Source organism: Dermochelys coriacea, chromosome 2 (assembly GCF_009764565.3).
Source record: "Dermochelys coriacea isolate rDerCor1 chromosome 2, rDerCor1.pri.v4, whole genome shotgun sequence".
NCBI lineage: Eukaryota > Metazoa > Chordata > Testudines > Dermochelyidae > Dermochelys > Dermochelys coriacea.
The window spans coordinates 84,497,377-84,516,726 of record NC_050069.1 but is presented as its reverse complement, the minus strand read 5'-3'; the positions used below and the strand labels follow the sequence as shown (position 1 = coordinate 84,516,726).

General features: G+C 44.2%; 1 protein-coding gene across 4 annotated transcripts in view; it reads right to left on the bottom strand.

The window, feature by feature from the left end:
• Window positions 1-19,350, bottom strand: part of ROCK1 (Rho associated coiled-coil containing protein kinase 1) — a 185,673-nt gene that overhangs the window by 118,165 nt on the left and 48,158 nt on the right. For 3 of the 4 annotated variants that reach the window (XM_038388530.2, XM_043508019.1, XM_043508018.1), the window contains exon 2: window positions 6,198-6,279. The exons of the other annotated variant lie outside the window; for it this stretch is intronic. In XM_038388530.2, coding sequence (XP_038244458.1) covers window positions 6,198-6,279 — 82 coding nt within the window. The remainder of the gene's footprint in view (window positions 1-6,197; window positions 6,280-19,350) is intronic. 4 annotated transcript variants of the gene reach the window in all.

The following is a 19,350-nucleotide window of genomic DNA, read 5'->3' as shown; positions in this document are numbered from 1 at the left end:
TGGATAGGCACCTGGGTTAGAAAAGCTGCTGAAGGGGCCTTCACCCTGGTTGAATGGGGAGTGACAATCACCAGGGGCAGCACCTTTGCTTGATCGTGGCAGAAGCGAATGCAGACGGTGATCCAAGAAGAAATTCTTTGGCGGATACAGGGTGCCCTTTCATCCTGTCAGCCACCGAGATGAACAATTGTGTAGACTTACCAAAGGGCTTGGTCCTGTATCAATGTAGAAGGCTAGCGCCCTCCCAACATCCAAGGCATGCAATCTACGCTCCTCCTTGACTTATGCGCTTTGAAAAAAAGACCAGTAAGTAAATGTCCTGGCTTGAATGAAACTGAGAGACCACCTTTGGCAGGAAAGCCGGGTGCAGTTTCAGGTGGACTATGTCCTTGTAGAAGACCATATAAGGCAGATCCAAGGTGAGTGCCCGTATTTCTGAGACTCGGCGGGCTGAAGTCACTGCAACCAGGAACACAATTTTTGAGGACAGGAGAAGGAGAGAACACGAAACCAGAGGACCAAAGGAAGACCCATGAGCCACGACAGCACCACGTTCAAGTCCCACAGAGGAACAGGGTCCTTGACATGCGGGTAGAGGCGCTCAAGACCCTTGCAGAATCTGGCCATCAAAGAATCATAGGACTGGAAGGGACCTCAAGAGGTCAACTAGTCCAGTCCCCTGCATTCATGGCAGGACTAAGTATTATCTAGACCATTCCTGACAGGTGTTTGTCTAACCTGTCTAACCTCTTAAAAATCTCTAATGATGGAGATTCCACAACCTCCCTAGGCAATTTATTACAGTGCTTAACCACCCTGACAGTTAGGAAATTTTTCCTAATGTCCAACCTAAACCTCCCTTGCTGCAATTTAAGCCCATTGCTTCTTATCCTATCCTCTGAGGTTAAGGAGGACAATTTTTTTCCCTCCACCTTGTAATGAACTTTTATGTACTTAAAAACGGTTATGTCCCCTCTCAGTCTTCTCTTTTCCAGACTAAACAAACCCAATTTTTGAAAGATTTTTTAAGACTTAATAATTGTTGTTGCTCTTCTCTAGACTTTCTCCAATTTGTCCACATCTTTCCTGAATGTGGCACCCAGAACTGGACACAATACTCCAGTTGAGGCCTAATCACTGCAGAGTAGAGCGAAAGAATTACTTCTCGTGTCTTGCTTACAACACTACTGCTAATATATGCCAGAATGATGTTCGCTTTTCTTGCAATAGTGTTACATTGACGACTCATTCAGCTTGTGATCCACTATGACCCCCATATCCCTTTCCGCAGTACTCCTTCCTAGGCAATCATTTCCCATTTTGTATGTGTGCAACTGATTGCTCCTTCCTAAATGGAGTATTTTGCATATGTCCTTATTGAATTTCAATCCATTTATTTCAAACCATTTCTCCAGTTTGTCTGGATCATTTTGAATTTTAATCCTTACAACCCGCTCCCAGCTTGGTATCGTCCACAAACTTTGTAAGTGTACTCTCTCTGACATTATCTAAATCACTGATCAAGATATTGAACAGAACCAGACCCAGAACTGATCCATGCAGGACCCCACTCATTATGCCCTTCCAGCATGATTCTGAACCACTGAAAACTACTCTCTGGGAACGGTTTTCCAATCAGTTTTGCATCCACCTTATAGTGGCTCCCTCTAGGTTGCATTTCCCTAGTTTTTTGCATTTCCCTAGTTTATGAGAAGGTCAAGCAAAACAGTATCAAAAGCTTTACTCAAGTCAAGCTATACCACGTCTACCAATTCCCCCCTACCCACAATGGAGATATGGAAGTAAGCATCCTTTAAATCAAGGGCATCAAACCAGTCTCCCAGATCTGGGGAGGGGATGAAGACGACAAGGGAGACCATCCGAAACTTCAACTTTTTGAGAGACTTATTGAGGTGACCCAGGTCCAGAATAGTTCTTATGCCCCCTTTTGCTTTTGGAAATAGGAAGTAATGGGAGTAGAATCCTCTTCTTTCTATGCCCCGGGGGACCTTCTCCACTGCCCCCAGGTGCAGGAGGTCGTTGACCTCCTGAACAAGGAGCTGCTCATGAGAAGGATCCCTGAAGAGGGACAGAGATGGGGGGTAGAAGGGGTAGTTGGCGGTAAACTGTAGGGTATAACCCGACGAAACTGTATCAAGCACCCAACGGTCTAAAGTGATACAGGACCATGCCGACCAGAAAGGGCGGAGGTGGTTGAGGAAGGGGAAGGATGGATGGATCTGTCAGACTGGCGGGGGCCCCATCCTCAGGCGCACCCTCAAAACAACTGCTTTTGGCCTCCCTGGATTTGGGAAGCATCAGGTTGTGCAGCCAAGTGGGAAGAGGATAGGTATCACTGCTTATACCCTATGTTTTTATCCTTCCTCCCGTAGGAGCCCACTCTGGGAGTTCCCCAGAATTTAGACTGCTGAAGGGGAAGGCGGCGGCGAAGGACAGAAAGGCTTCCTGGACTGTTGCGGGGGATTAAGGCCCCTGGAGCGGAGGGCGGCTCGGGAGTCTTTAAGGCAGCGTAGCCTAAAGTCCATAAGTTCAGAGAAGAGCCCGGTGTCATCGAAAGGGAGGTCTTGGATCGTGGCCTGCATTTCTTGGGACAACCCAGAGGACTGCAACCAAGAGCTGTGTTTCATGGTCACCCTAGATACGAGCACCCTGACCAAGTCAGTGGCGACTCAGGCTATTTGGAGGACCCTCTGGCGACCAACGTGCCTTCATCCACCAGCGTGGCAAACCCCTGGGTTCGATCTTGTGAGACGGTCTCTTTGAATTTATTCAAGGAGTCCCACAGATTGAAATTACAACATCCCAGCAGATCTGGTGATTAGAGACCCTGAATTGTAGGCTAGCCAACAAATAAACTTTTCTGCCAAACAAATCAAGTCTTTTGGCCAATTGGTTCTTCAGCATCCTGCTAACTTGACCCTCTGTCCCTTTCGTTCACTGTGGACACAACCAGTGGTGCCACAGGGGGATGCATATAGAGATATTCAAATCCCTTCGCAGGGACAAAGTATTTCTGTTCCGCCTTCTTAGATGTCGGCAGAATAGAGGAGGGGGTCTGCCACAATGACTTGGCAATTTTAAGGACCCCCAGGTGCACCGGCAATGTGACCCAAGCTGGGGGCCAAAATGACATTGAAGAGGTTGTCGGCCTCTTCAGCATGGAGGTTTAAGTTCTCAGACATCCGTTGAAGGAGGGCTTAGTGCTCCTTAAAGTCGTCCGGGGGACTGGCCTCGTCAGGGCTCAATGATAAGGACTGTTCCACTTGCGGAGCAGAGCATTCCCCCTCCTTGTCCGGGGAAGGCCCTTTTGGTGTGCTGGTGTCACATCTGGCTGAGTATTGTGCTCTGGCTGCGGTGCCAGTGGTGCCATGACTGTCGTATCCAAGGAAGCCAGGGCGGACTGAGAATGTGTGACCGGCATCACCGGCCCCCCCTCATGGGTTCCAGTACTGCCACTGGTTAGGTCACTGTCCCTGCTGCGACGACACTGTGGTTGGCGCTGCAACGATCTCCCGCGTATGAGGAGAATTCCCTTGTTTGGGTGACATGATAAATTCTTGTTCTGACCTGGACCACTGTCCCTCTGGCAATCACGGTGGCAACCAGAGTTTGCCTGCTGACCTTGGACGGTGACCAGAGAGGCGAAGGCGAGGGCGAGTAGCAATGTCTGCCAGAGGAGCAGTACCAGGGAGACTGGGACTGATGCCGTGATTCCAAGCAGCCAATCCAAGACAGTGACTGACTTCTTGGAGACCACCTGGGGGAGAGTGATTGAGGCCTTAGGTGACCTATGGCCGGAAGTTTGCTGATACCTGCAGTATGGGGAACGGCATCGCAGCTCCGGTGTCCTTAGTCTAGTAGGCAGGGAGCGTGTCAGGGACCTGGGTGGTCTAGCTGGAGAGCTAGGATATGGTGCTGGGGTCCAAGGTCAGAGAAATGGGGATGTGCGCCTCCGGTCTGGTGATTGGAGGTGCTCCACCCTCCTATGAGGCTGCACTCCCATAGGCTTCCCTTTCGGTGCTGGGGTAGTAGCTGGGACAGTCACCTGGTGTGGCGCCTGCAGAGCCGGTCGGTTTTCCTCTTTGGCTACAGGTACCGCTTCAGGTCCTGACGACCGTGGGAGAGGCTGGGGACCTTTGCCGCTTCCCAGGGTCGCGGATGGATCCCTGGCCAGGCTATGGGGTCTGATCTCTGTGCTACCCCAGTCAAGCCTCATGGTGGGCGTATGGCCTAAAGGTCATTTGCCCACAGTCCCCTTGCCCTTTGGTGCCAAGGGGCTCCTCCTCTTCTGGCGCTTCTTCAGCACCAGCAAGGGGGAACAGTGCTGGGCGAAGTGCCTCGCATAGAAGCCAAAGTACTTGGTGTAGGTTCTGCGGCGGAGGGCTCTGACATGGGGCAGAGCGCAGCCTCCAGGAAAAGGGCCCTCAAGCGGATATCCTGCTTCTTTTGTGGACGGAGAAAAAGTTCTTACAAATTTGACACTTGTCCTTTCTATGGGCTTCCCCCAAACACTTCAGATAGCTGTCGTGGAAGTCAGATAGGCATCGGCCTGCTGCATGAAGCACATGGCTTGAAGCCGGGTGAGCGGGGGATGCCCCCCTTGGGGGCAAAGTCCCAGCCAGGACTCCACATACCTTAACTTAACATTACAAAGACTAACTAACTACTATGTACAGAACAGGTAGAACAAAGGACTATGAAGACCCGTTAATGCTCTTGCTAAAGTCAAGACAAGGCACTCCAACCAACCTCCACGAGCAGTAAGAAAGAACTGAGAGGACGTAGGGTCGGTGGTGCCTAATATACAGGACACATGAGCACAGCACTCAAGGGGGCGCCACAGCCAAACCTATGGATACCGCTAAGGCAAAAAGTCTCCAACAACTGTGCACGTGGGCGCACACACACACCTAGAATGGAACAGACATGAGCAAGCACTTGAAGAACCATGACTCCTGTGAAAAAACAGCTGCATTCATAATAATTAAAAATCTTATGGTTACTTTAAAAGCCATTCCATTTAAAGGGTCAAGACGAGTTCAGAATTGTGAAGTTCTTTTCAAAATGTAGCAGATGCCAATATTAACCATAACCATAATGCAGTAGTACACAGTGGTGGCCTTCAGCTGCAAAAGAGAATACATAGTTTTATACAGATGAGTTTTTCACTGCTCCCTTACAGGACTAAAAAAAATATTTCCTTCTTCATTTTGTTCTTTTGCACTAGACAAACACTGGAGTTTTTAATGAAGCTTAAACCACATAGAAGCAAATGAAATTTAGCTTTCTTGTGCACCAAAAATAATTTAAATCAGCAAAAAAGAGCAGAATTCTGCACAGCTAGCACTAAGCACACACACAAAAAGAAGAAATGCATCAATTACAGGGTTTAGGCTTCTCATGTAGTTTAAGGCAAGAGACCTTATACTACTACCACCACCACAATATATCCAATAGCCTACTAATCTACACTCCTTGTGGCTTACTGAAATTATATTGTCTCTATGCTGGTTTTAGTAATGTTGTGGTAACTGTTTATGATTTACTATTTTAGGAAAAATACAAAATATTAAGAATGTGATGACTGTAAATTTGAGTTTGAATAAATGGTTTTATCACACAAGTGATCTTTTCTTAACTCAGTACAACCCAAGAGCACTGTATAAATCTTATGTAAATACTTAATGTTATCATTACTTAAAATTTTAAGTGCTAGACCAGAATACAGTCCCTCACTTCTGGCAATCTAGTATGCTGGGTGTGGGAAGAAGGGGGAGCGAAGAGATTGTTTAAATAGCTAGTATCCCCTCTAGCTGCAAAGTGGCAAGGACGGCTCCCAACTTCTTCCAGAAGGATTGCCCTGGCACAGGTTTTGATGGGAATGTTCAGGACTAAGAAGAATACAGAAAAAGGTAAGATGTAGGCCTACATTTTCGAATGTGACTAATGAGTTTGAGTGCCCAACTTGAAACACCTTGAAAGGGCTTGATTTTCAGGGATGGGTGTTTAGTCTTTTCTGAAAGTCAGGTTCCTTTAAAATTTCAAGATTGGCCCCCAAAAACTGAAGCACCAAAAATCACTTGCAACTTTTGAAAATCTAGATCCTAGTTATTAATAAACTATTTATATTTACTTATAACTTATTTAATATTATAATAAAAATATTAAATACTTACATCTGTTTAAAAAGTTGTCTATATTTTTGTTTTTTCTTAAGGCAGGAAAATCCAAATCATACACCAAAGCATCTAATCCATCCTGAACAAAGAAAAGCACAAACAAAATTATATATCCTTTTGAAACACAATTAATTAGGTTAATCATACAGACAAGACAATTACCTTTGCCAAATTTCCACATTAATGGAATGATTATTATGCAATTAGCAAATTTAAATATATTTAAAGGCAATACATTGTGATTCAGCTTTTATTCCAGTTTTCACCAGAAAGTCTGTCTACAAAAGCCTCCATGCATCCCATAAAAGAAAAAAACAGAAAAGGATGGACAAACATAATTAACTTGTATGTTTTAAAAGAAAAAAGCATGCCATTTCTCAAGTATTCTTCTTGTACTTCATTACTGTGTTTCATTCTAAAAAGTTGAGAAAATATAATTTTGACGTGGACTAAAGCGCACTGCTGCCAAAGAGTAAAAAGTACATCAGATAGCAAGAAGTAGAAGCCCTGTAAGAGTTAGAGGGTAATTGTGAGAGAGAAGAACATAATGTTAATTTAAAGCCAAGCTTCAAGTTGAGTTCCAGCATTAGATTCTTTTTATTTTAATTAAGATTATTTTTCAAATTTACACAGCAGTGACTTCATCCAGCAAACACACGTCACTTCATGCACGTGTACAGTCTCATGGAACTCAATGGGACTACTCGTAAACATGTGAGTTACTTTATGTACAAGTGTTTTGCTGCAACAAAGCCGAGCACAGGATCAGAAACAGCAAGCCATGGGTTCTCTAGCTACAAAACTGCAAACTATTAGGGTTTGTCTTGATAAACAGTGAGTGACACGCTGGGGTGTAAATGTACAGCACACAAGTGTGCCACACACTAACTGTCCATATGGGCCGCCTTATCGCACACTAAAAATTCCCTAGTGCATAGTAAACTATTTCAATTTCAAAGTGGAATAGATCAAAGCACATTAGGGAAGTTTTAGTGCACAGTAGCAAGGTCCTCGTGAAAAGTCAATGCTCTGCACACTAGTGCACTGTATATTTACACCTAACTTGCCACTCACTAACTGTTCATCTAGAGTCTAGATCAGGGGTCGGCAACCTTTCAGAAGAGGTGTGCTGAGTTTTCATTTATTCACTTTAATTTAAGGTTTCATGTGCCAGTAATACATGTTAACGTTTTTTAGAAGGTATTGCTCTAAGTCTATATATTATATAACTAAACTATTGTCGTATGTAAAGTAAACAAGGTTTTCAAACTGTTCAAACTTCATTTAAAATTAAGTTAAAATGCTGATCTTATGCCGCCAGCCCACTCAGCCCACTGCGAGCCTGGGGTACAGTTCACCTAGGCAGGCAACTCAGCCCACTGGCCAGTCTGGGGTTCCGTCCGCCGGCTCCTGCCAGCCAGGGTCCCTGCTCCCAGCACTGCTCAGCCCGCTGTCAGTCTGAGATCCCAGCCCTGCCCACATAGAGTGGGTACCTACCTTCTCCCTGGTTCTAGCCCATTCTCTTCCTCTCTCTCTGCACTGAGCAGAGGGTGGGAGTGCACTGAGCGGGGGTGAAGGCTGAGGGTTGGGGTGTAGGGTCTGGCCAGGAGCTAGAATAAGGGTGGGGGCTCAGGGTTGGGGCAGGAGGTTTGGGTGTGGAGTGCTTACCTGGGCAGCTCCCAATTGGTGCGAGGTTTGCAGGTGGGAATGTGTGTGTGTGTGTGGGGAAGGGGGGTGCAGTAGCTCCCGTTTGGTGACCAGGGTGGGGGTGGGAATGGAATGTGGGGGGGTGCAAAAGTCAGGGCATGGGGGGGCTGGGGGCATGTGAGGAGGGTGCAAGAGTCAGGGCATGGGGGGGCTGGGGTCATGGGGGGGTAAAGGGGTCAGGGCAGAGGGTTTGGGGTGTGGGTGCTCCCAGCCCCCTGCCCAGAGTGGCTCACAGCAGGGGGCTGGAGAGGATATGCCCTGATTCCACACCCCTTCCCCAATGTCCCATCCCCACTTCTTCTCCGCCTCCTTCCCAGAGCAGCACACACCCTGCGGCACCACTTCTCCCCCTCCCTCACAGGGGCCATCAGCTGATGGGTGGCAGGGAGGGAGAGGAGGAGGAGGAGGAGGGGCAGGAACCCAGCATGCTGGGGGAAGGGGGGGGGAGCTTGCCTGCCCTGCAGCCACAGCCGTGAAGAAGAGCGGGCCCGGTGGGCATGATTTTTAATGGCACATTGCTGCCTGCCGGAGTCCTGGCCGCCAGCCTGGGTTCGGCAGCCGGCTGAGTGGGGCCAGTGGCTGGGACCCAGCAGGCCGCAGCATGCCATTAAAAATCTGCTCGCATGCCATCTTTGGCACGAATGCCATAGGTTGCCAACCCTTGGTCTAGATTCTAGACAAACCTTAAGATACTCAAGAACAAGCATAAATGTATACAAGATACTTTGCAGGTCCTATGAAGTACCGTGTGGCTTTTCCATTAGGAGCTGAGTGTGCTCAAACTTCACAGGAAGCATACAGCACCTCATATGGTTATGCCCTACATCTCTGGTAATAAAACAAACTCTTCACCTCCCAACAACAAATGGTACCTCAGCTAATAAAGGCCCATCAAGTGTTCTGGATGACTAAACCTCAGAAAATTCAGTTAAAATTGTGTTGGGTTCTTTCGCAGTGAGATAATGTTTAAGTGGCAATTACAAAAATAAATTAGAGAGTGACTTGTGCTTGTGCAAGGTCTGAGACTTTCTAGATTAAGTCTTTGACCAATACCTTAAAATAAACCCACACTACTGATCCAACAGATCAATATCCCACAAACTTACATGGCTGGAAAAGCTCACAAAACTTAAAGAAAAGTTAATATTTATACTTCTCCTGTGATTCTCTTCTACAGTAAAGAATGAGAGGCTTTCAGGACCAGTACTCCTTTTGGCCCTGGAGTAGTGATCAAAAAGATAAATGATCAATAACTGGATAATAGAGTAGACTAACTATTTTTATGGATCAATAGTTTGGAGGAAAGACAAGAAGTCTGAAACAATTTACACCCCAAAGAGAAATGGTAATGAAGGTACACAGCATGAAAATGTGAAAACTAACAAAAAAAATTGTGAACTAAACTAATGAAAGTTACATTTTCCAGACTTTGCCTGGAAAATCAAATAAAAAGGAAAACAATCCATTTAAACCTGATGGTGTTAACAAAAGAAGAGGATAATCCCAGGCCTCTCTGTGATCTAGCTAATGTGCCTAAGCAACAGAGCACAAGATAAACTATTACTCCGATGGACTAGCTACGCACACATTGTGGGGAACAGGTGAAGGAGAGCAGCCTCTGCTCAGCTGCTACTATCCCCTCTCCCCCGCACACCACAGTTGTACAGGGAGCGGGTGGTCAGGAATGAGGAGTGTGCAGACCCTTCATGTCACTCTGCCCTCCACCCCCAAATATGCTGGGTGAAGAAATCTGCTTTAGTCATACCAGCACAAAATACTTCTCCCATGAGTGGGGGGGGGGGGGAGGGAGGGCGACTAAGAACCAGATTGTGACTCTGATTTAGAATCAGGTTCTTTGTCTGCTCCAGGGGTAGTGCAACTATATGCTTGCTGCCTCTAGCTCAGGGCTTGCAGAAAAGCCACAATTTAGCCCTTTCTTTTAAAAAATACAATGCAAAAATATTGCATATGATCATCTGTGCCAAATTAGAATATTTGCAGGATTCTAAATTTTCCTCACACTTTTTCTTTTCAAAATATTAAGATGTACAGTATGTCTAGTGCAGTAAGAATCTCAAAATGTATATATATTTGAGGTTTGTTTCAAAAGTAAGGGTGAGACACAATCCATAACAAGTCCACAATTATGGCAGGTGAAAGTGGATTTTAAATACAGATCAGTCATACACAGTATATGTGAACAGAGTCAAATACAGAATTAATCCAAAAACACAACTGGGTTCATAGTAGTCCATAAACACTTCTCAGATCATCGCTGTTTTACTTGGAGGCACCCTCTCGATCAAAGATCGACTATAAAGGATGGCTAAATTGATACTGAACCATGTCAAGCTATTCAACAATCTGAAGTTCAGCTTAAAAACAAATTTGAAAATCAGGCAAAAAAGAGTGTTTAACAAAGTTGTCATCAGCCCAAGAGATTCCTATTTAAACATGCTTTGCTGGTGAGAAGGTAGCAGTCCTTCAGTATCCAGCGACCCATTGCTGAAGTCCTGAGAGTGCAATCTACTCTGTCCCAGCTCATTCAAAAGAGAAGAGGATACAGGATTTCCAACTTTTTAAAAAGAATTTTAATAATGTTTTAAAAGTGAACTGCAGAGAAAAGAAAAAAATGAGTTAAGGCTGGATTTTTGTGCTGATTTCCCCCTCTACCTAGGCTAAGGGTTGGGGTATTCAGAATAAATAGGTATTAAATCATTTTTTTTTAAAATTACTCCTGTGTGAAATCCTCTCATTACTTCCTGATTAATTAAAAAGTCTAATAAATCTTTTAAAAGGGGAAAAAGGAGGAGCAAGGGAACTATAGACCAGTCAGCCTGACCTCGATACCTGGGAAGCTACTAGACCAATATATAAAACATTTAAATTGCGAATACCTGGAGGATGAAAGGGTAATCACTAGCAGCCAGCACGGATTTACTAAGAAAAAATCACACCAAACCAGCTTGATTTCCTTCTTTGATAGGGTAACTGGTTTGGTGAATAGGGGGAATGTGGTGGACATAATATACCTGGACTTCAGCAAGGCTTTTGGCATTGTCCCACATGACATCCTGATAAGCAAGATGGAGAAATGTGGGCTCAGCAGAACTACAATTAAGAGGATATGTAACTGGTTAAAAATCGACAAACAAAGAAAAGGAGGACTTGTGGCACCTTATAGACTAAAATTTATTTGTTTCATGTTCTCTGTGTATATAAATCTCCCCACTATTTTCCACTGAATGCATCTGATGAAGTGAGCTGTAGCTCATGAAAGCTTATGCTCAAATAAATTTGTTGGTCTCTAAGGTGCCATAAGTCCTTTTTTTTTTTTTGCGGATACAGACTAACACAGCTGCTACTCTGAGACAAAGAGTAACTATTAATGAAAAGATGTCAGATTGGAGGGAGATCTCAAGTGGGGTTCCACAGGGACCTGTTCTGGGTCCAGTGTTGTTTAATATCTTTATTAATGACCTGAAAGTAGCAATAGAGAGCATAGTCATCAAATCTGCAGAGGACACAAATCTGGGGAAAGTTGACAACACTTTTGAGGATAGAGCTAAAATTCAAAGAGATCTCGATAAATTGGAGAACTGAGCTATAAACAAAATGAAAGGTGCTACATGAGGGAAGAAAATCCAAATGCACAAATACAGACTAGGGTATAACTGGCTTTGCAGCAGCACTGTGAAGAAGGATCTGGGAGTTGTGGTGGATCATAACCTCAACATAACTCAACAATGCAATGCAGTTGCAAAAAAAAGCCCGCAGGCTGTAGTTTGTCCACCTCTGCCATTGAGGGCAGCACAAGAGGCAACAGGTTCAAACTACAGCATGGCAGATATAGATTAAATCTCAGAAAAACTTCCTAACTGTAAGAGACTACCCTGGGAGATTGTGGAAGCACCTTCACTAGAGGTTTTCAAAAGGAGGCTGGATAGCCATCTATCTTGAATGGTTTAGACACAACAAATCCTGCATCTTGATAGAGGGTTAGACAAGATGACCTTCCAATCCTATGATTCTAAATATGTAATATATGAGGTACTAGTATGTGAAAACATGAGGTAGATTTGTTATATTTTTCTATTTTCATAAAGCTTGCTTAAAACCTATTAGCTCAGATGGCAGAGTTTGCAAACTCCACAGGCTGTGCATGAATGGAATGATGAGAGGATACTCGAACTCTGTCAATTACACAGTTACACCAACAGGGGAGTGACAGGAAAGAAGTATATGAGCACCAGAACAGGGGTTCTCAAACTGGGGGTCATGAGGTCATTACCTGGGAGGGGTCATGAGCTGCCAACCTCCACCCCAAACCCCGCTTGCCTACAGCATTTATAATGGTGTTAAATATATTAAAACGTGTGTTTAATTTATTCTGGGGGGGTCTCACTCAGAGGCTTGCGATGTATAAGGGGCTGCCAGTAAAAAAGTTTGAGACCACTGCACCAGAAGTGAAAAATGCCTTTTAGCGAATCAATGGAAACAACGAATATGGAGATTGGGGAGAGTGGAACAGCTATGGTACATTAGTAGTTATACCTGAAAGAAAGTGAATGGGAAGTAGGGCATGAGCTCTGTCATTCCTTATTCCCAGCCAGGGCCAGGATTGGCTGCACCGAGGTACCACACCTCTCTCTGCATTATAGTTTCCCTCTTTCCTTCTAATCTTTCCAGTCATTTTTGCAATACAACTTCCCTCCAAGTTAAACAAGTAGATACCCCTTTTTCTAAAGGCATCCAGTGCTCATGTACTCATGTACCATAAAAGAAAGCAGTGATGCACCATTATCAGTAGTCGCACAGCCTCTAGCCCACCTTTCAACTTTAACCCAACTTTGTATGACTAGTAGGGAAGACAGCTTGTCACAAGTCTAATGGAAATCATATATTCCATTTACATTTTTGAAACTTTGGAGCAGTTCAAAAGTGCTTCCCCAAAAGCGACGTGTGTAATGGTGGAAGAAGCTAAATACAGCCTCAATTCTGGAGTCACTGTAATGACTCCATACTACCACTATGTTGATTGGCCTGAGGATCTCATAGGCAATTCCCTCAGCTGCTACCTTTATGCTCTGATCCATCCCTAATTTAATCTGATCATGGTTTATCCAGTCTCAAAGTCCTTTTCTCCCACTGTTTGGTTCTTTTTGTAAATCTAGCCCTCACCCCCTGCACTCCAACCCTCTGCCCCAGCCCAGATCCCCCTCCTGCCCTCCAAACCCCTCATCCCCAGCCCCACCCCAGAGCCTCCCCCCCCCCAGCCGGAGCACTCACCCCCTGCCCCAACCTCCTGCCCCAGCCTGGAGCCCCCTCCCTCACCCTGAACTCCTCATTCCTGGCCCAACCCCAGAGCCCCGCACCCCCAGCCGGAGCCCACACCCCCTCTGGAACCCCATCCCCAATTTTGTCAGCATTCATGGCCCGCTATACAATTTCCGTACTGAGATGGGGCCCTCAGCCAAAACGTTTGCCCATCCCTGCTCTAAATTCTTTCCTTCTGCTATTAGGTTTATTTCTTAATGCTTGTTTTAGTATCACACATTTCTTTAGGTTTTGTAAAATAAAATTAAGCTTTCAGGAAGATATGAGAGCTGCGTTTCTCTTTAGTTACCTGAAATACCTTACCCTAGTTATTCTACCCCTTCTGCCAATTTCTAATATAGTTCAGCTATATTAACTTGAGCATCTACTCCCCCCATCCAAATAAGACTATTTTTGCAAAACAATCTCAACAACATTGTGATTGGTATTATTTTCATTCATCCAGATTAAATTCATATTTTGTGTAATTCCATTTGCACATTCTACAGATTCTTCTCTCATTGGACTAAATATTCTAGAAAAAAAAATGTTTCTAGACCTAGGACTGCATGATGAAGCATTGACTTCCTAACTCTTATCATATAGTGCTTTATAGCATATTCCTTTTCTTTATAAAAAAATGTTTGGAGTTGACAAAATACTTTAAAAACTCCATTATTTAAGAAAACTTACTGGCTTTATCAAAGTAATAACTAGAATAATTTTTTCAGAATTCTATCAATACAATATTCTACGTCATTTTCAGAACCTTTTTCCACACAGAAAACACTTAATATTTTTGAAAAATATGTATTATGGCCTTGGGGGATTTTCAGATACAATGCATCTTTTGCATTATTTTGATATAATGATTTTTCCAATTTTTTGACGTGGCAAACAATCATGCTTACATATAAGAATTTTCTACTAAGCTAATTATCAAAATTGTTTAGCAGCATTTGAAAGTCTGCTAAGCAAGAATTAATCTTGATTTAACAGACTACTTTTCCCTTATGGTTTTGAGTCAGGCAGATAGATTTTCAAATGTGAAAATATACTCATCACTGCTATTGCTGCTTTAAATTTTGCTAAATTTTCAACTTGGAAAAAAGTAACATTCAAAATGTATAAGTTACATTCACTACAATGAAGAGCTCTCTTCATTATTCCACCTGCAGGTAAAAGTTTTCTTCAAACCTTCTAAAGACCAAGAACCACAACCTCTTCCCTCCCCCATTATTTTACATTCATGCTTTCTTGACTCCGAATTTGATTTATGCCCTGGAGCATGAAAATTTTATTTGTTTTAATCTCATCTAATGTAAATGTGGATATTTTCATTATATAAAAAGTCTAATCCTTTTCCTGATTCCCACTAGATTGGGGTTTCTCTTCGGCTATCGAAGGATGCGAGGATGATGTCTGCCAAGGGGGTTCATTGGTGAGTTTTTAAGTGGCTGAAGAGCCCAGTTCTTGCCCTGCAGATTTTCCCACAGAAGTGACAGGTGTAATCTTGGAGGAGACATAGCTGTTGGCTGGACTGTGTTGCCTTCTCTTTCCTCTTCGGTCGCTTCTCTGTCTCATGAGCACATCTGTTGTCCTCAAAGTGAGCTGTGGCTTGGTGTATGGTGAGGTGCCACTGTGTTCTGTTCGAAGCCAAGTCCTCCCAGTTTGTTGGGTTGATGCCTCCCTTTTTAAGATGTACTTTCAGTATGTCTTTGAAATGCTTCCTCTGCCCTTCTTCCCTGACTTAACTGAGAGAAGAGTACTTGCTTTGGGAGGCAAGTATCAGGCATACGTACACAGTGGCCAGCCCAGTGGAGTTGGTATTTCATGATTTGCACTTCTATACTGCCGACACTGGCTGCAGAGAGAATGCTGATGTAGCGTGTCAGTCTTCCAAGCTGATCCTGAGAATCCTCCAGAGGTAGCGCTGCTGGAACCACTCCAGCTGCTTGACATGCCATCTGTAAGTTACCCAGGTCTCAAACCCATAGAGAAGGGTGGGGATGACAACTGCCTTGTAAACTAAGATCTTGGTACCTGTTTGTATATCCCTATCATTGAAGACACTTTTGAGTGGTTTCCACAGATGTGATGGCACAGTGGATCCTATATTGAATTTTGGTGTCAATGTTGGCTGTTTGGGAAAGGTGGCTGACAAGTTATGGAAAATGGTCCACATTTTCCAGGGATTCTCCGCTGATGGTGATTTCTGGAGTACAAAGAGTAGTTTGTGCAGGTGAGGGCAGGTAGAGTACTTTGGTTTTCCTGATGTTGAGAGACGCCCAGGCTGTGATAGGCATTTGCAAAAAGGTTTAGGGTGCTTTGCAGGTCGGCCTTTGTGTGTGCAAGAATGACAGTCATCTGTACACTGAAGGTGAGTGATGCCAATTCTCATGATCTTTGATTTTGTTTGGAGATAAAGATTAAGGAGTTGGCCATCCATACGATACTCAATCCCGATTCCGTCAGGAAAGAGGTTGTGAATGAGAATCAGGATCATGGCAAGGTAAATGGAGAAAAGTATTGGAGCAACGACACAGCCCTGCTTGACACAGGTGTGAATGGTTCCGTCTCTGAGCCATTGCACTAAATGGTGGCACTCATCCCATCATGGAATAGTCTGATGATGGAAATGAATTTCTGTGGACAGCCAGATCTACACAGCACCTGCCATAGGGCATCACGATTGATAGAGTCAAAGGCCTTCGTTAGGTCGATGAATGCCATGAACAGTTCCTGGAGTTCCACTCTGAACTTCTCCTGAATCTGTCGTACCATGAAGATCATGTCAGTTGGGCCCTGGGATGGCCTGAAGCCACACTGATTCGGGGAGGAGTTCCTCAGCAAGGGGGAAGAGACAGTTTAGTAGGATCTGTGAAAGAATCTTCCCTGTGATGGAGAGGAGAACAATACCTCTATAGTTCCTGCACAAAGACGTGTCCCCTTTCTTGAATATTTTAAGAATGTTGGCGTTCTTAAGTCAGGTGGAATTTCTTCACAGGTCCATATTTTGTCAGGGAGATGGCAAAGTCTGTGCTGGAGCATTGTTCCACCCGCTTTAAAAACCTCAGCTGGGATGCCATCTGGGCCTGGTGCCTCGTGATTTTTTGTCTGAGTGATGGCATCCCAGACTTCCTCAAAAATGGGGGATCAGCAAGATGGTCCATTGCTGAACATTGTGGCCAATGGCCATATCCAGTGTGATCACACAACCCTGCGGCCGAAACGAGATATAAGACAATGAATTTCGCCACCTGGAATATCCACACCCTTATGGACTCTCAGCATAGTGAATTCCCAGAAAGAAGAACTGCCGTAATTGGCAGAGAACTGGCAAGACTACAATGACATTGCAGCTCTTAGTGAGACCCGCCGGGCCGATGAGGGCCAATTAAAAGAGGACAGAGGTGGCTACATCTTCTTTTGGAAAAGAAAGCCATGTGAAGAGACACACTTTCATGGGACTGGCTTTGCCATCAAAAATAAGATCAGTCTGCTTCTGGAGCTTCCCGTGGGGATCAATGAGAGTCTCATGACTCTTCAGCTCAAGCTGAGCAACAACCAATATGCCATGGTCATCTGCACATACGCCCCAACACTCAAAGATGAGGAAGACAATAAGGAGCAGTTTTATAGAACTCTTGATGCAGTCCTTGCAGCCATACCTAAGGCAGACAAACATCCTCCTGGGAGATTTCAATGCCAGTCGGACAGGATTCCCAACTCCAGAGAGGCACAACAGGCAAAGAAGGGGTGGGAAATGTAAACCCTAATGGTATTCTCCTCCTCAGCAAATGTGTGGAGCATGACCTGCTCATCACAAATACCATCTTTAGGCACAGTAACAAATTTAAGACCACCTGGAAACATCCTCGGTCCAAACACAGGCACTTCCTTAACTAGGTTATAGTCAGAGCCTGAGACTATACCAATGTTCACAGAATAAGAGCTATGAGCAGTACTGATTACTGTTGGACAGACCATCGATTAGTAAGATCAGTCATGTACCTGCAGCTCGCTCCACCACATCACAAACACCCAAAGACTAAGCAAAAGAGGTACAATGTCAAAGCACTTCAAGACCAAGCCAGTTGCGAGACATTCCATCAACATCTGTCCGAGAAACTCTCTAACCTGCCTGACAACATCATTGACCTTCAAGAGCACTGGAATCAACTTAAAAATACCATTCACGATATATGTGCTGAAACCATAGGATATTCCACTCATTGGCATCAAGACTGATTTGACGAAGACAACGAGGAAATCCAAGCATTAATTCAACAAAAGAAATGCATTTTCTAAATGGCAAAAAGATTCCTCTAACAAATGAAAACATGAGGCCTATCACCTGCTTAAAAGCCAAAATCCAAAGGAGGCTACGTGACATCAAAAACAAGTGGTGGCAAGAAAAGGCCTCTGAGATCCAGAGTTTCATAGTCCAGGATGACATGAGAAACATCTTTCAAGCAACAAAAGCTATATATGGGCCAAGCTCCAAAGACTCAACCTCATTACATCCTCAGGATGGCTCCACCCTCCTCAAGTACAATGCAGCTATTAAACAATGCTGGAAGGAGCACTTTGAGAGCCTACTAAGCCACAAATCCATGGTCTCTGAAGACACCATTGAATTTATTCCACTAGTCTGGGGCACATCTACATAGCAAAGAACACATGTCAGTGAGTTTCAGAACCCAGTGACAACCAACTTGGGCACATGCCACAGGACTGAAAATAGCAATGTAGATATTTGGTCTTGTGCTGGACACCAGGCTCCAAGATTGCACAGCCTGGGCTCCAGCTCGAGCCCAAAAATCTATACTGCTAATTTTAGCCTTTCAGTGTGAGCCCTAGTCAGTTGACCCAGGCTCTGAGACTCACTGCCGTGATATTTTGTTTGGGTTTTTTTGTTTATTTTACTGTTTTCTAATCTATCATTCAAAGAAATAAGAAAAAAATTTAGTGGGAATTAGCGGCATACAACAGTTGCATTCCTTAGGCTGACTGGCTTTTTCCCAAGTTTAAATGTCCTTGCAGCTTTTCCTTTTTTGGACAGAGGGCACAGTAAGTCTTGAAATCTACAACTGTAACTTTCCAAGTTATAATTCTCTCAACCATAGCCTTTTTTCTGTTTTCTGAAGTTTTACTTTTCAAAGCTTCTTTATATTTAAAAAAAACAGCCTGATGATGGATTTGTTGGAGTGTTAGTTGTTCAATTTAATCTCATTACTCTAATGCACAATTGTACACACACTAACCTTTAAGCTTGAACTATCATTAAACCAGCCTATTTACTCAGTAGTAGAGAAGAGGAGAGTGAAATCTTTCTGGAGCCTACTGCCATTGCATGTTTAAGTGAAGTGTCTACCCAGCCCCCCCAAAATTAATGACTTCTGAAACTAACATACAATGTTGACCGTAGGTCAAAATGTCTAGTTTTCTGTTTTATGAAGATGAGAAACCTAGCAATCTGCAAATGGGAAGGAGAAGAAATAATGAAAAAGTGAGTTCCTTGTTGAGTTGGAAGACCTATAACAGCAAGTGAATGGACAGCATGCATGGGGGGGGAGGGAGGGGAGTGGTGGGTTTGCAGACAGGCAGGAAGAGACTGAGTTGGGAGGATACCTGTACTGGTGAGATGGACTGTGATGACCAGGCATAATCAATCAGTTATGGCAGCTCCATCCCGTCAATGGCCACTTTATAGAAGCCAGATGATAAAATAATGCTGCTATGTACTAAGTCTACGGTGGCCTGGCAGAAGGCATGTGGCATTTGCTTTGGAGCACTTGAGCACAGTGATTGTAGGAAAGAGAATACAAAGCAGGAAAAGTATTGGGTATAAGAAATAAGTAATAATTCATAAGTCTTTATTTTGTTGGTTTCACCTTCAGTCACCTTTCAGAAGGTTGTGATGTCAGCAGACAAAATTCATGGATTTCAGCTCATGCTAATTTATCCAACAGGAGCAGGTAAAATGTCGAGAATCCACGACCAGAGCAGATTTAAGCTCCCCCCCCCTCGCCCCATCTCTTTCTGCAATATATTTCCAAACCTGGTTGGATGATACTTGTGGCCAGTTTTGTTACATTGGCTCTAGTCAAGTATTCAATAGAGT